This window comes from Lissotriton vulgaris, chromosome 4_1 (assembly GCF_964263255.1).
Source record: "Lissotriton vulgaris chromosome 4_1, aLisVul1.2, whole genome shotgun sequence".
Lineage (NCBI taxonomy): Eukaryota > Metazoa > Chordata > Amphibia > Caudata > Salamandridae > Lissotriton > Lissotriton vulgaris.
The window spans coordinates 1,864,579,427-1,864,594,927 of record NC_141691.1 but is presented as its reverse complement, the minus strand read 5'-3'; the positions used below and the strand labels follow the sequence as shown (position 1 = coordinate 1,864,594,927).

Here is a 15,501-nt window from a genome sequence, read left to right as displayed (position 1 = left end):
GACTCCTGGCTGTGGACCCGGACCTGAGACCACCGGTCCTTTGTTCTCGTGGACCCAACATGGCGGGCAGAGGCGATCCGGAGAGGGCATCTAATAAAGGTGGTCGTGGCAAACCACAGACGCAGAACAACCGCATGGAGCGGTATGTTAACCTCAAATCGCCACCTACGTCGGGTGCGGTCTCCAAGGGCACCTCAGTTACTGCCCCGCCGGACGGCTCGGATCCTACTCTGGTGGACATTATGGGTGCCATCACCAGCCTCCGTGCTGACGCACAACACCAGCACGAGATCCTGTCTCACAAGGTGGATTCCATGGCCATTGATATTGCTCTAATCAGGACCGACTTGGGCAAGACGAACGACCGTGTGAGAGCGCTGGACATTAAGACCACTAGTCTGACCTCGGATGTCTCTGAACTGCAAACGGAGGTCCGGAACCTACGATCGACTGCCGAGCAGTTCTCGAAACGGCTGGAGGACTTTGAGGGGCGAGCCAGGCGGCAGAACGTCCGCATAGTGGGGGTTCCGGAAGGGTCCGAAGATGGCGCGGCGGACCTCTTTGTGGAGGAACTGGTCAAGACGCATCTGGCGCCCTCTGGACTGAGCAATTTCTTTTCGGTGGAACGTGCCCACCGTGTGCCCGGTGGTCCACCTAAAACGGGGGCGACGCCACGACCCATTGTGGCGCGCCTGCTCAACTTCAGGGATCGAGATGCGATCCTCCAGGCGTCCAGATCGCACGGGCCACTACAATACCAAAACGCAGAGGTGCATTTTTACCCGGATTTCACCAGGCAGGTGCAACGTCAAAGGCTGAGCTACGCAGGAGTTAAGAGACGCCTCAGGGACATGGGTCTCAAATACTCAATGCAATTCCCTGCGAAGCTCCGTGTGGAATTCAAGGGCCGCGCATACTTTTTTGACTACCCGGACAATGTGAGCGAGTGGCTGGACACTGTAACACCAGAACGGGAAGAGCGAGAGGAAGATGTTGGAGGAGCCTCAGGCGGAGCGGAACGGCAAGACTGAACTGGGAGCCGGGGCTACCCTTGCCTCGAATGACCGCCGGGCTACTGCTTTGGTGTGATTATTCTCTCCTTTACTTATATGGTGGGTGGCGGGACGATTCCACGGTGATTCCTTCCTCCTCTGGGTCTTTGGTAGAATAGTTAATGGGGCGACAGGCACACTGCAGGTTGGGAGGGCTTTTTAGTCTAACGCAGGGGTGCAGGGTGGGGGGTTGGTTGGGTACAGTTTTGGTTTGTTGTGTGTTTCTCTTTTCCTTTTTCTTGTGGCACATGGACAATGGTGATCCTGGACTTTTATTGATGCAGGTGTCTTTGGGTGATGGGTGGGGCGGGCGGCGGAGGGATGAGGGGTAGGGTGTTGAAAATTCTTAGTTGGAACGTTAACGGGTTGGGTGATCGTATCAAGAGAGGGGTGGTTATTCAACTGGTTAAACGGCATATGCCGGATGTTGTACTTCTTCAAGAGACGCACTTGGTGGGCAATGCCTGTAAAGCCCTGAATCGCAAAGGTTATAAAATGGTGGCTCATTCGGGGTTCTCTTCCGGCTCCAGGGGGGCGGTGATTCTCATGCGCGCATCCCTTCCCTTAGAGATAGTGACCACCTTGATAGATGATAGGGGGAGGTACGCCGCTGTATCCGGGAGATGGGAAGGGCGTTCCCTCACGTTGTTGTCTGTGTACGTCCCCCCAGGGCTGCAGTCTAGTACTTTTCAAGACCTTGGTGGCGCCATTTTGTCTATGCCGGCTGGTCGTCTGATAGTGGGGGGCGACTTTAATTCGGTTTGCTCTGGTCTCCTCGATCGCCAACCGCCTCGCGACCTACGTGGACCACAGCTGTGGCTGCCGTCCTTTCTAGACTCTACTGGGCTGGTGGATACGTGGCGGCTTTTGCACCCCACGCTTCGTCAATTCTCTTTCTTGTCGGGTGCGCACAGGAGTCTCTCGCGGATTGACTATGTTCTTACGCTGGCCTCGGACGCACTAGCTGTGTCGGAGGCCCGCTTCCTTGCCCGAGGCATTTCCGACCACTCCCCGGTATGGGTATCCTTTGACTTTGGCGTGACTCTGTCGGAACGCCCGGCAGCGGTCAATCCTTGGTATTTTCGCGATTTTAAGACCCGCACCCTTTTGGCTAAATCTATCGACCTGTATTTTACCGAAAATGTGGGCTCGGTGGAGTCGGCCGTCACACTGTGGGAGGCTTTTAAGACGGTGCTCCGTGGAGAGGCCCAGGCACTCATTGCGGCCACCCGCCGTGATAGGGACTCGGCTATGCTGGCCATTGAGCAGGAGGTGCTACACCTCGAGACCCAGCTGCGCTCCGACCCGGACCCCCTGGCCCTCCACAATCTCTCGTTGAAGCAAGCGGAGTACCAGGCTTTGGCCACTAATGCCGCTCTTGTCCTCGCCAAGGAACAGCAAGGCCGCATCTATGATGTCGGCGATAAGGCTGGGAAACTATTGGCCTGGCTCGATAGGAGAGAGATGGCCAGCCGAGTGGTACCGGAGCTCCTTGGTGAGGACGGTACGATCCTTACGGATCCCAGCGCCATTGTGGACTCCTTCGCGGACTACTTCCGCGGAGTCTACGAGTCTGCCTCAGAGTTCTCGGAGGCGGATACTACGACCTTCCTCGCTGATATCGACCTGCCCAGTCTCTCCGAGGAAGAAAGAGAGGACCTGGATAGGGACATCACCGCGGACGAGATTGACCTTGCTATCCGCTCCCTTAATTCAGGCAAGGCCTCTGGGCCCAATGGTATTCCAGTGGAGCTGTACAAAATCCGATCGGATGCGGTTTCCCCGCATCTCCGCAAGATGTTCCTTGAATCCTTTGAAAGAGGCTCCCTTCCTCTGGACCAACGACTGGCCACCATCGTGGTCATCCATAAGGAAGGTAAACCACGGGACGTATGTCGCTCTTACCGTCCTATTTCCCTCCTTAATGTGGAACCCAAGGTCCTTGCCAAGCTCCTGGCTAACCGGTTGATTGGAGTTATAAGCGACCTCGTGCATCCCGATCAATCTGGATTCATTCCCCACCGTAACACCGCCCTGAACTTGCGCCGCCTTCATGGGGTTATGGCCCGGGCCCACACTCTCAAGGACCCAGCGGTGTTAGCGTCCCTGGACGCCACCATGGCCTTTGATTCGCTGGAGTGGCCTTACTTATGGGCGGTACTGGCTGAACTCGGATTCGGGCCGGTCTTCATCAGTTGGGTGAAACTCCTCTATGCGGACCCGATAGCCAACGTCACGGTCAATGGTCGCCTATCCGCGCCCTTCCCTTTGCGCCGTGGCACAAGGCAGGGTTGTCCCTTGTCCCCCCTGTTGTTTGCCCTGGCTCTTGAGCCCCTTGCGGCACAGCTGCGTTCCCACCCCGACCTGAGAGGTATCGAATGGGCCCCCGGCTTTGAGGACAGGGTCTCTCTATACGCTGATGACATCCTGCTGTACATGTCTTCACCGGGTAGATCCCTTATTGTGGCTTGTGATGTCATCAAACTATTTGGGCGATACTCTGGCCTGGTTATTAACTGGGCCAAATCGTCCCTCTATGTCCTCAAAGGGGATACCCCGCGCCTCCCCGGGGGCTGCGGCATCCAGATTGCGTCGCGCGGCTTTAAATATCTGGGCATATACATATCCGGCAACGCCAAGCTCCGATATGACAACAATCTGCTCCCTCCTCTTCAGCGGCTGCGACGCGACGTCGAAAGCTGGCGCCACCTGCCACTCTCTCTCCTGGGCCGTGCTGCCCTTTTTAAGATGATGGCACTTCCCAGATTCCTTTATGTACTACAGAATACGCAAGACCCTGTCCCGGCCCGATACTTCCGCGACATCGACGGCCTTCTTCGTAATCTCCTTTGGGAGGGCCGCCCCCGTGTGGCCCTCCACAAACTCACGCTTCCTTGGTATGACGGGGGCATAGCCCTCCCAGACGTGCGCCGGTACTATTGGTCATCGCAGCTCGCTGCCCTGAACCATGGTTTTTACGGCCCAGTGGAGAACCCTGGATATGCCATGGACAGGTGGCTGATGGGCGGCGGGAACTATTACCGTGCCCTATATTCCAAGTCCTTTGACCGCAAACTGACTGGCCCTACCCGCACGGCGGTTCGCATTTGGAAAGCGGTTACCAAGGCGCAGGGATGGCAGGGCAGGCTCACGAAGTTCACTCCCCTCTTTGACTCCGACATCCTGGGTAGGCTATGGCACACCAAAGGTTTTGACAAATGGGACCTCATTGGCATCAGCAGAGTTGAGGACATGATTTCTAGGGGTTTGATTAAGACCTTCCCCCAGCTACAGACTGAGTACCAGCTGGGCGCGACGGAATTCTTCCGTTATGCACAGTTGAGACATGCGCTGCTCTCGGCCTCCCCGCCGGATGGCGTCATTCCTGAAAGTTCCCCGCTGGAGGACAGGATCCTAGATGGGCATGTGCCGGACAGTGCGATTTCCCTTGCATACAAGAAGCTGCTAAATGTACGCACAGACCTCCTCCTTGGCCTGAGAGATCAGTGGGTGGCGGATGGCCTTGAGCTGGACGACGAGGACTGGCAAAGTGCGGTTTCCTCTCCTAAGGAGGTTGCCATTTCTTCCCGTCTTCGCCTCGTACAGTTTAAGATCCTTCACCGGGTGTACGTGACTGGGCCCCGATTGATGCGCATGGGTTTCTCCCCGGATGGTCTTTGCCGCAGAGGGTGTGGGGCTCCTGCCACCTTCCTACATATCCTCTGGGATTGCCCGGTGATCGCCTCCTATTGGAGGAGGATCCACCGCGTGATGGCGGAGGTTACTGGCGTGGCTTCCCATGCGGAGGCCCGTCGGTGCCTCCTGAATGTCTGGGAACCGTCCGATCATAATGTCGGGCAGACTAGGTGGGTTACCCTTGGGAACATGGTGGCGAAGAGGGACATAGCCCAGCGGTGGGGCGCTACTACGGCCCCTCTACTGGTGCAGTGGAAGGCCAACATGGATTGGTGCATGCTTAGGGAAAAGACAGTCTATGTAGCCAGAGGGAGGCCACGGAATTGGATGAAAGTCTGGGGAGCATGGAATGACTATAGGGGGGGTGTGTGCCAACCGCCTGAACCGATTGACCAGCAGGATGCTGCATTGCCCTGACCTGTGACGCCAACTGAGCTTCGAAGTGTTTATTTCTCCTGATGCCCTCCCCCACCTCCCTCGATCCTATCCTGTGTTCTTCCTTTTTTGATAGTATTCCTGCCTTATTCCCTGCCCATCCCCGGACATCCAGCGTCACACACTTTTTGCTTCTTGCCACTTTCGCGCCTACGGGCGCCAGTTGTTGTCTCTCTATTATAAAATTAACCTTTGATGATTATGTTTCTAATGTTGCACACTATTGACCTTCTTCATATTTTGCTGCCCTGCCTCTGGGATGTTGGGCTAAACAGCTGTGTGTCGTGCTCTCAAATAAAGGTTTTCAAAAATTTAAAAAAAAAAAAAAAAAAAGTTGGGACTTGGGAGGCAAAGCAAGATTACTTGTATTGGACCCAGGAGATTTGGGGCATGGTAAACTTCCTCATTCCCTACATTCAATCACTATGAGCTATTTCCCTGTGTCTGTAATAAAAGAAGACCTTTCCTTAAAAGATAGCTAGAAATATGACAGCTCCACTACTGATGGTATATTACCTATGGGGCAGAGGTGACATACAAAGGTCCTGCTATAATGTCAACAAAGCTCACCGGATGGCACTAATGCCATGATGCAGTTGGTTTCTTCATCCCTAGAGCTTATATGGTCCTCATCTATAGGAGTCAATGGCACAGCCTCTTTGGCGCAGCATTGACTACTGAAACACATCTTTGGTTGCGCACAGCCAGCCACAACCTGCTTGTTTCAGTTTGTTTGGTGGTCACATAGGCTCCATTTACTGTCTTTCTGATGTCTATTTCATCACCCTAAGACGGCCTTGGCATGAGAAGCCTCCCACTGATGACTTCACAGACCACCCTCCATGAACTGGACGTGCAGGAGTCGAGCACGTCAACTCATTTTTATATGTTTTAATCATATTCATTATTCTCTGGACATACCTTGAGATGAATGTCCCTGATCTGCAACTTTTCACACATATCTGTGAAGAGCTTAATATTGCTCAGGTCCAGTAATATGTAGACAACAACGTTGCGTTTGTTTGCCGCCTCCAGCACGTCGCAGAAGATCTCAGCATCGGTGAATTCATCCATTATGATGGCGAGGGCCTGAAACAATAAGAGAGATGGTTATGGACATATGCAAGTAGTTGGCGTGAAACTGCAGAACACATACAGAAGATGCAACGCACTGTTATATGTGGTAGCGGCAAATATCAACTCTTGGTAAAACCAACTCTCCAAACTTCACACTTTATGTGATATTTTAGGATTTCACAATACTGTTTTATTATTCTCTGATCAAAACTTTTGTTTGGCAACCAAAATATCCTATTACCTTACCAAAAGACCATGCAACCTCAACAGAACCTCACAGTCGATGTATTGATTGGTGGCTACCTAGTTATCTGCCAGGACTTTATCCCTCAGACAAGCCACCCATGTTTAAAACCAGGCAAAATATTTTGTGTGACAGGTAGATGAAAATGTTAATAGGTGACAGACACATGTTTTAATTGATGGATGACGCAACCTAAGAATGAAGGAATCCCTTGCATTAAAGTGCATGGCAGAATTGTGTTTCCAATTCGTTTAGCAACAAATCAGCATGAACTTTTTCTCTATTTTTCAAGGATGCTTTTGGGACTGTACTTACACATGGAAATGACAAAATACACCCTACTGCTATCAGTACCTGGAGGAGATGTGATCTTGTGGCTGCACTGTGGACATTAGACTATGGATGCCAGGGTTACAGCTCTTGGCTAAAACTTGTTTATTCGGGCAAATCACTTTATTTCCTTGTGTCTCAAATTGTAAATATGAGTAACCAAAATAAGTTTTAAAAAAAAACAAACAAACATGCAGATGTCTGCACAGTACGTCACAGTTACAAGCCCCCACAACTCTCTACCTAGAGCATCCTGGTTTCTATAATGTAAATATGTCAAATCAACGGTGCATGTGCCTGCATAGCATGCATCAACTGCATGCTCAGCGCCAAGATGCTCCCGCCGGAGCGAAAGTAGCGCTTTACAAATGCCAATAAATATCAAATATCAAATGTCCCCAGGCCCTCTCTACAGACAGCATCCTGGTTTCTGTGATCTGGTCCAACGAGACCCCGCATTTCAATGGTTGAGACGTTCTCCTTACTATGAGAATCTTCAGTGTACAATGAGGCTTGGGTCTGTGCTGCAGAACAAAAGATGAACTGCAGGCTAAGGAACAACATGATTGATCCCTGGCAGGAAAATATTTACACATAAACATCTGGAAGCAGAATAAGGGACTATTATGTGTACAATGCTCCTAAATTGTAAACACTCAAAGAATATCTTGAAACCATTACGGAATTTGAGCCCTACTTTACAAGTACAAAGCAAAGTTTTATACCCAGGTTTATTATTTTCGCAGACAGCACAGCCAGCAACCAAATTAGACGTGCTGCGTCGCACAAGGAGGAAACACAGCACACAGCCGTATCTACTGAGCTGTGCCTGCTGCGCCTGTCATCCCCCCTGCTTGCACTCAAACTAGGCTGCCTGGCACTGGGTGCAGAGGTGAGCGTCAGCTGCATAGCCCAGGATCTGTACCGGATGGTACCCTTTAAGTGCACATCTCTAGGTCTATACAAACGCAGAAGGTTCCCACAGCTGTGCACCGCAGCCCACATTCAGTGAGTCGCTTTTTAATTTTAAAATGACACATGCTCCCTTATTTACACTGGCCTCAAGTTTTGCAGCTAAGCCTGGAGCCCTGGAACAGCCTTCAAAAATCGGGTTTTATGTCAAAACCTAGGCTTTCTGTGCCGGAAAGTGGCGATGTGCTGCGAAAAGGGCGCTCTTCCAGGACACAATCTGGCAAAACATCTTTTGCGCTTGATTTTAAATACCATAAACCACTTCCTGTTGCTTTATAGCGTTAGTAAATCTGAGCCTTGGTTCTTGATTTGTGGCTGGGAGTGCAGGCGCTGCTGCTCGTTTTAGGACCAGAGGGACTGTTTTGTCTTCAGACTTTCACCTTAAGCAAGGAAGAGGAAGCAATTAAAGAGAGAACAGAGGGGACTAGAAAGAGTAAAACAGAGACACAAGATGAAAGACTGCGATGTAAAAGAACCCGCTGGAGTGAAAAAAGAGACAGAAAATATGGAGTGACGGAAGAAAGAGACATAAGGTTGAATCAAGACGAAGAAGCCTTGGCAGCGCCAACATTCGGCGGCGCTGGCGGCGGCTTTGGAGAAAAAAATGGAGGCAATGCACTATTTTTTTTTTATATATAGATTAAGCTCTGGACTCAACAAACTGCTAAAGAACCAAGAACAAGATTCTGAATTGCTACTCGGGGGCCCTTTTAGTGAAACTCTGATACCGGCGTGCAGGTTGAAAACTACTCTTTCTGCTAATATAGGTTGCCTCTTGGCGATTTACTACTGAGAGGTATTTGTAAAGCTATAAATGCTCTCTAAACGCATCAACGCTTCAGAGAAGGAGGCCCCGGAAGGATGCGGGCGTCAGTCAGTCAGTTGAGGCCATGAGCTCCTCGACAGCTATCTATCTACTGGCTGTGAGGGGCGAGTAATGCACATAACAGCCTCTGTGATTTCTCCAGCGTGAGCGTGCATGAAGGCGGCTCGGGATCACGGAGAGACTGGTCGATGTACCCAAGATCACACGCCCTGCCGCAGAGCCAGCGCGCCGGGCATAGGGAGCAGAGAGGAAAACCCATGCGCCAAATCCTATCTGTGAACTTGAACAGCATAACAATAAGAGTTAGCATTGCTTTTATTATTGTGATAGTCAGGCCGTAATGTAGGTTTTTATTTCAAACTATAATAATAGTTATTATACTTGTGTGCAATTTGGATTTGTACAGGGCACAAGCTGAGGCTGCAACTGTTTTGCACCGTCTCCTATGATATCATTATAGTTATTATTACTAATATTAATTCTATTATTATTATTGTTGTAACAAAAAGCAACACCACGATAATGAAAGCGCCAGCATGATATTAAGTTATTGTAATTGCTTTTACTATAGTTCCATGCATACCACGACGCATGCTTTTGTTTTAAACTGAAGTAGCAGCAATTAAACTGTTATGTATTTGGGTTTGCACAGGGCGCGATTATTAGAACTGTTACAAGGGCTACAGCAGCTCCTTATAATGATATTCATAGTAATACTGTTATTATTATATGTAGTATATTTAGTATCCCTGTTACATAGGGACGAGTGAATACCACTGCAATCAGCAGACAATAAGCACAATACTGCTGCTAGTAATAATACTACTAGTGGGGCACTCTTGTCAACGATACTATGTCATTTATAATCAAAACTACAGTGAGAATTATTATTGTTGAAGCAGGGACAGGTGTTACACAGCCAAGGTTATTACAATAATGAGCGTGCTCATATCATGTTAATAATGGGAATAACAATGAGTGGCGTCAGTGGACTAAACAAGCTGCCCGCGATATATATGTATTCACAGTGAGCAGCATTACCGCGCCTTGAGACCATCACGAGGGAGTAGTCGCGCTTTACAAACTCCTGATTGATTAATTGATACTCGCTGTGTCCTGGTTGGTCATTGCAAAGTTTGACCCTTGACCTCCCGTACACAGGGCATGTGCAGGAAATGTATGCCCTGGTTGTGTTGAATAGACGTGTTGGGCTGTCTTTGCTGAAATGGCTACTTGGTGAGTCCCAAACCCCAGCGGAAGGGGATACACTGAGGTGTGGGGGTGACTGTGCCCCTCTCCTTCAATGCAGTGTTTGCTGAGTCCCAAACACACAATAACGCCTGCTCCTATCAATGCCACCCCTTCCCCCATCCTTCTGCCAACATCTGCTCCCTAGGCTCCCAACAGGAGGTCACTTAATGGTCTATGAAGCAAGGGGCCCCCTAGGTGGTGTGGACAGCTGGAATATTACAGGGGACGTGTGAAAGGGGAAAGTATCCCAGGCTAGTGTGTGTAGCAAGGACTCCCGGATAGTGCATGAAGGAAGGGGCTGCAGGCGATGTGTGCAGGAGGATGGAGAGTGGTGTGTGCAGCGGGGACTGACTCTGAGGAGGAGGAGTGTGTGCAGTCCAGAAGAATATGTCATGTTATGGCCAAGTTGCTAAACTTGGAACTAAAACACCTGTGCGCTTATCTTTGATTTGGTGTTTACACAAAACATTGTGTGATTCTAGGGAAATGTGGCCCAAATAGGCTGACACTGGTCTGATGTTGCTTAGTGGTCCTCTCTAGAGGACCCTGTTTGGCTGTTCGAGTGAATCGAGTCTATTGGCTGGTCTCTCTGGAGCAGCAGAATGGACGCAGCATAGCTGGTCTGGAATGCGCCCAAGTAACTGGAATTAATTCAAGCTTTCCAGCATTCACTGTTTAAGGGCCTGATATGTATTTAGGTGGGCCGGCCGTCATTCCGCCATGGGTATGGAGTAAATGACTCCATCTCCATGGTGGAGAGGCTACCACCTAATTTATAAATGGCTGCCAATCAAGCGGTCATTTATAAAAGCATTGCCAGGAACCATCGGACTGAGGTTCCTGCCAGTGCACATTACTCTGTGCAACGGGGGTGCAGCATTTTCTTTTTGAACAGAAGAAATATAATGCTGCCCTCACAATGGAAGTTTGTTACCACCACAAGAAACAGTAAAAAATGACTACATGACTGCCCATCTAAATTGGGTGGGTGGACATGTAGCCATTTCTCCCACAACCCTTCCTCCCCAGGGCCGTCTGAGAAGTTTGGCCATAGCTAAGACAGAGTAGTCTCCACTGCGGGCAGACTGAATGTCCTCCCACATTTAAATGGGACGACCAGACGTTCATATTGGTGGTGTGTATACTCTGTTACCATTGCAAAGGAGTATACATGCCACTATGACAAGGAGATACTGGTTGAAACCCCTCTTCAAACGCCTGGGAACACGCATGCATTCGGTGGCTCTCCGAATTTTATTGACTGATACCTCTCCACTTATAGTTTGTGGTGTCTCCAAATTTTTAAAACGTTCTTGGTTGATTCGTTGCAATAGATTGACTATATCGATTTAATTCTTTTTTAGCTAATTTATCTCAGGGAGTTCCCTAAAATGTTACCTTTTAAAATGTATGACATACTTCTACTGCTTGTAAGATATCGAATAAAGCTTTCAACCACTATGACATAAATCAGGCCTTCGTTTTCTCACGGATGCTCTAAGAACAACAGGTATGCTCAGACGGGGGTCCTGTGCTCACTGTGGGCAGGACTCAAACTTTACCTCACTTGTGAGATCAAAATAGTCTGAAACTAGGTAGCATTCGCCTCTGGGGGGGACCTGGCCGATAGTTTAGGAGCGACCGCCCCTCTTGAAGCAGCACAATTCAGAGTTGCATATTGCTGGTCTCTGTGTGGAGTAGGGTAAAGACAAAAATTGATGGAATCACTGTGTTGGCTGGTGCCGCACCAGATACATTTCCTTCTACGCACCGTGTGCTTTTCCTCTGGTTTGAAATCTCACTCTGCAGCCAATAAAGTGCCCTCGGTGACGTAGCTGGACCTTTGGCTGCCCGTGGCGGCCCCTGAGTTTGCCGCCCCACGACGGCGGCAGGTAAGAGCGGCTGTGCTGGCGATCCCTCACGATGGCCGCAGGTTGGAGAGGGGAGTGGGGTGCTGGGAATTCCTGAATTTGCGGTGACAGCCACAGGAAAGAGTGGCCACTGCCCCCAAAATTCATGCCGGCCGGGGCACACCACCCCCCGCTACGCCACTGAGCGCACTGAATGCTCCTCGGGCAAGGACACGCTATTATTGCTAACATGTTTTAGTGATAAAGTAATTAGCAGAAGATAACACAATGTTGCTAAGTTAGCATTGGTATGCGTTGATATGTTGGACAGTTCAGACTACATCTGTTTGTCAGAGACATTTTAAGGCCTGGGCAAAGTGGGCTCCGGCCCAGGGCCCCAGACTTTCAGGGAGGCCCGGATAGAGCCAGCTCTGTTCTTGCACTGATGACCTTGAATCATTCTAAAGCAGATGGTTTTAAATATCCTTTTTCTTTCATTTATTTTTAATGTGATTGAAGTGTAAGTTTATTACGGACATTTTGCAGAGAAATGTGATGTTTGTTTCATGCAACACCCACATAAAAGTTTCTTTGCGCTCAAAACAGGACCTCACAGTTAAGAAATGTGAGAGTGTCACAGTGATTATTTACAGTAAGGTCGGTGAGCTCCTGATGTCGTACAACATTGAAAACACACGTGACGTCACTATCCTTGAATATTAGATGTAAACACATTTCCAATTGGGACGAGCGTGCCTGTCAGTGACCTGGCCATGAAATAGGTAAAACTGAATCCTACATTTAAACCTGTTCAGTTTAGGCCCCCCCAAAACAGTGTTGTCCCAGGCCCCAAAACCTTTGTATATGTGGGTTTTCAACATTCTCACGCCTCCGTGTGCAGGACGTCAAACAGCGACAGATTTTAACCTGGGGATGAAAAGTCCCAGCGCTGACGGTTGTCGCATTTCCTGTTCCTTTCAGTGAGTCATGGCGGTGAAGTGGCCGAGCTCGTTTGGCTCAGAATGGGCCACGATGCGGGCCCCGAGGCGGCGGCAGCTCGGTGTGAGGAGTTCACGGCCTCCACTCTGCCCAGTCAGAGGGCGTGTGCGCCCGCTAATGCCTCGCCGGGAGGCGGTAAAGCGGCGGTGATCGCTCGCATTGTGTTTCCACAAAGCCCTCGGGATCCCTCTGTCCCCGCGTCACGTCCACATTGTCTGCCGCTGACGCCTGATGTTTATCACACGTGATTGATGGTAAGAGAACTCGGTGGGTATATGCACCTGTTGTAGAGATCTGTGTTTCTCCTGTAAGACGCCGGTTCGAATCCAACCAGCAGATAGCGCTGCTGTCAAAGGAGCAGACCGCACATATTCATACATTTCTTAGTGGACTGGACATATGGCATTTAAAGTAACCCCAAACGAATATTTCGGTTTGGGCAACAGGGTGTTTTGATTGGCAGGGTCTTTTGCAGGTTCATGGGATGTGCGTGATGGACGAGGTCTGTCCCTGGGGAGTGTAGAAACAGACCCTGCATGGTGTGTGCTGCTCACAGAGGTCTTTCTCTGCAGTAGGTGTTCAGTGACAGCCCTGGGGCCGCACGTGCAGTGGGGGTCCCTGTATGGAGGATGCCGCAGCTCGTCCAAAAGTGCTATTTACAGCTGGGGTACTTACATGTGGGCAGAAGAAGTGTGTAAGTAGGGGGTTTTGTATGTTGTCGGCAGTGGGGATCCTCTGGGGTCTCTCTGCAGTGTGTGGCCTCCAGCTGCGTGATGTGTGTAGCATCCGGGTCTATCAGGGCAGCCAGGAGCTATTCCATGTGAGTGATTGGTGTGTGCATGTGCAATAAGGCATTTCTTCGTAGTATGTTCAGCAAGTAGTCACTGCGCGGCGTGAGCAGCTGTCGTTTCTGTTCTGTCTGTGGTGTCTGTAACAGGGTATTCTGGGGTGAGATGCGCAGCAGTGAGTCCTTCTAATTACGCATATACAGTGCACACCTCTGCGCGGTGTGAGAAGCAGCCGGTACCTGGCTGTTGTGCGCAGCGGTGGAAGGCTGTGTGAGACGTTCAACAGAGTTTACTCGTGTGGCCTGCCGAGTGCGAAAAACACGTGTGATTTGACCAATAACAGGTGTGAGTAAGTGGGATAAAGGCAGCAGCTGTCGGGTGGTCGCTGGTGTGTGACTGGGCAACAGTGTAGCCCGTTTGTATGTGGGCAACCGAACCCCTTTCTGGTGCGTGCAGGTTGGTGCTTGCACAGTCAAACATTTGCGCAGTGTGAGAAGCAGCAGATCCCGGGAGGTGTATGCACCAAAGTATGCAGCAGCAGATGCCGTGTGGTGTGTGAACCAGAGTATCCCGGGTGTATGCATGTCGTGCGGTGCGCAAAGGCCAGCGCAGCGTGTGAGCAGCAGATGCCGGGTGGTGTGTGCACCAAAGTATGTCTGTGTGTATGTATGTGGTACGCGCAGTACGCAAACGCCCGCACAGCATGAGCGCAGCCGTACCTAGGTAGTATGCTCGTGTGTATGTATGCATGCATGTGGTGCAGTGCGCGGCGTGAGCGCAGCCGTACCTGGGTAGTATTCCCGTATGTATGTATGTATGCATGCATGTTGTGTGAGCGCAGTGCGCGGCCTGAGCGCAGATGTACCTGGGTGGTCCTGTGGATGCAGCGGCGCACGATCTCCCGCAGGCTGTTGGCCTTGTCGCCCTGGAAGTAGACGGTGGTGGAGGACTTGTCCTTCAGGTAGGGCTTCTCGTCGGCCCCGTAGCGGTGCAGCAGCGCCGGCTCGCTGCCCTTCTCCGAGTTGTTCATGGGGTAGCGGGTGCCCTCGGAGCGGGCGTCGGCCGCGCCCCGCGCCTCCTCCTCGGGCCCGGGGCCCTCGCCGCAGCAGCTGGGCTCCCGGGCGTGCTCCGCGATGTAGGCGGCCTCGGCCGGGGACAGGAAGTCCACCTCGCCCTCCTCCTGCAGCGCGCGGCGGTAGGCCTCGGCGCCACCGTCCAGCAGCGCGTCCGTGGCCAGGCGCGCGCTCTCGTTGTGGCTGAAGTCCACCTTGGCCAGACGGCTCCACTGGTTCTTGGCCTCCTCGAGGCGCTTGCGGATCTTCCCGAAGTGCTTCGACCTGTTCATGGCCCAAGTGCACAAGCAACTAACGCAACACACTCTACTCTGCCTTGCACAGAGTTTGATGTTGGCCTAATAACAAAACTATTAAAACAAAAACCCTAACTCATAAGACGCTGCTGTCAATTCAGCTTAGAGATTGGCCAAAAAGTCAACCGTCCTATGATTGATCAATTTCACTTAAGCTAAAGAGTGACATCAAATAATCGAAAGTGTGACTGCGAGCCCTTGCTGTGGTGTGCGCTCTGCCAGGGCTTTCGCAGAGTGAGCGCCCGGAGCGCGAGCAGCCTGTCAGACCGCTCCGCAGAGGCACCTGTGCACAGCTGATCAGATTACAGCTGGGCAGGAAGCCGCAGCCCCACCAGGGCATGTATGTGACACGCCCACCCGCCCCGGGGCTTCACGTGTGATTCAGCAACGTATCATCCCAGGTATCTGAATCCGTCAGCGCTTCTTCTGCGAGGCTTCCCGGCAGGCCCGGCTCCAGGAATTTTTGTTTGGGTGGGCCAAGGGCGCATTTGGGTGGGCCACTGCGGGCTCAATGTGTCGCTTCTGGAGGTAGCCTACAAATAAAAAAAACTGTACTCCTGCGTGTGATAGAAGAGGATAACAGGAGATTCAGGGCCCTCCATTATTTTCCAA

General features: G+C 51.1%; 1 protein-coding gene across 1 annotated transcript in view; it reads right to left on the bottom strand.

Annotated features, from left to right (window-relative positions):
• SACK1A (scaffolding CK1 anchoring protein A) overlaps positions 1-15,125 on the bottom strand; it is a 66,547-nt gene extending 51,422 nt beyond the window's left edge. Inside the window, exons 1-2 of the mRNA XM_086966173.1 lie at positions 14,386-15,125; positions 6,105-6,272 (exon numbers count right to left, since the gene is read on the bottom strand). Of these exons, the coding sequence (XP_086822299.1) occupies positions 6,105-6,272; positions 14,386-14,865 (648 nt within the window). The 5' untranslated portion in view covers positions 14,866-15,125. The remainder of the gene's footprint in view (positions 1-6,104; positions 6,273-14,385) is intronic.
• Positions 15,126-15,501: the final 376 nt, after the last annotated feature.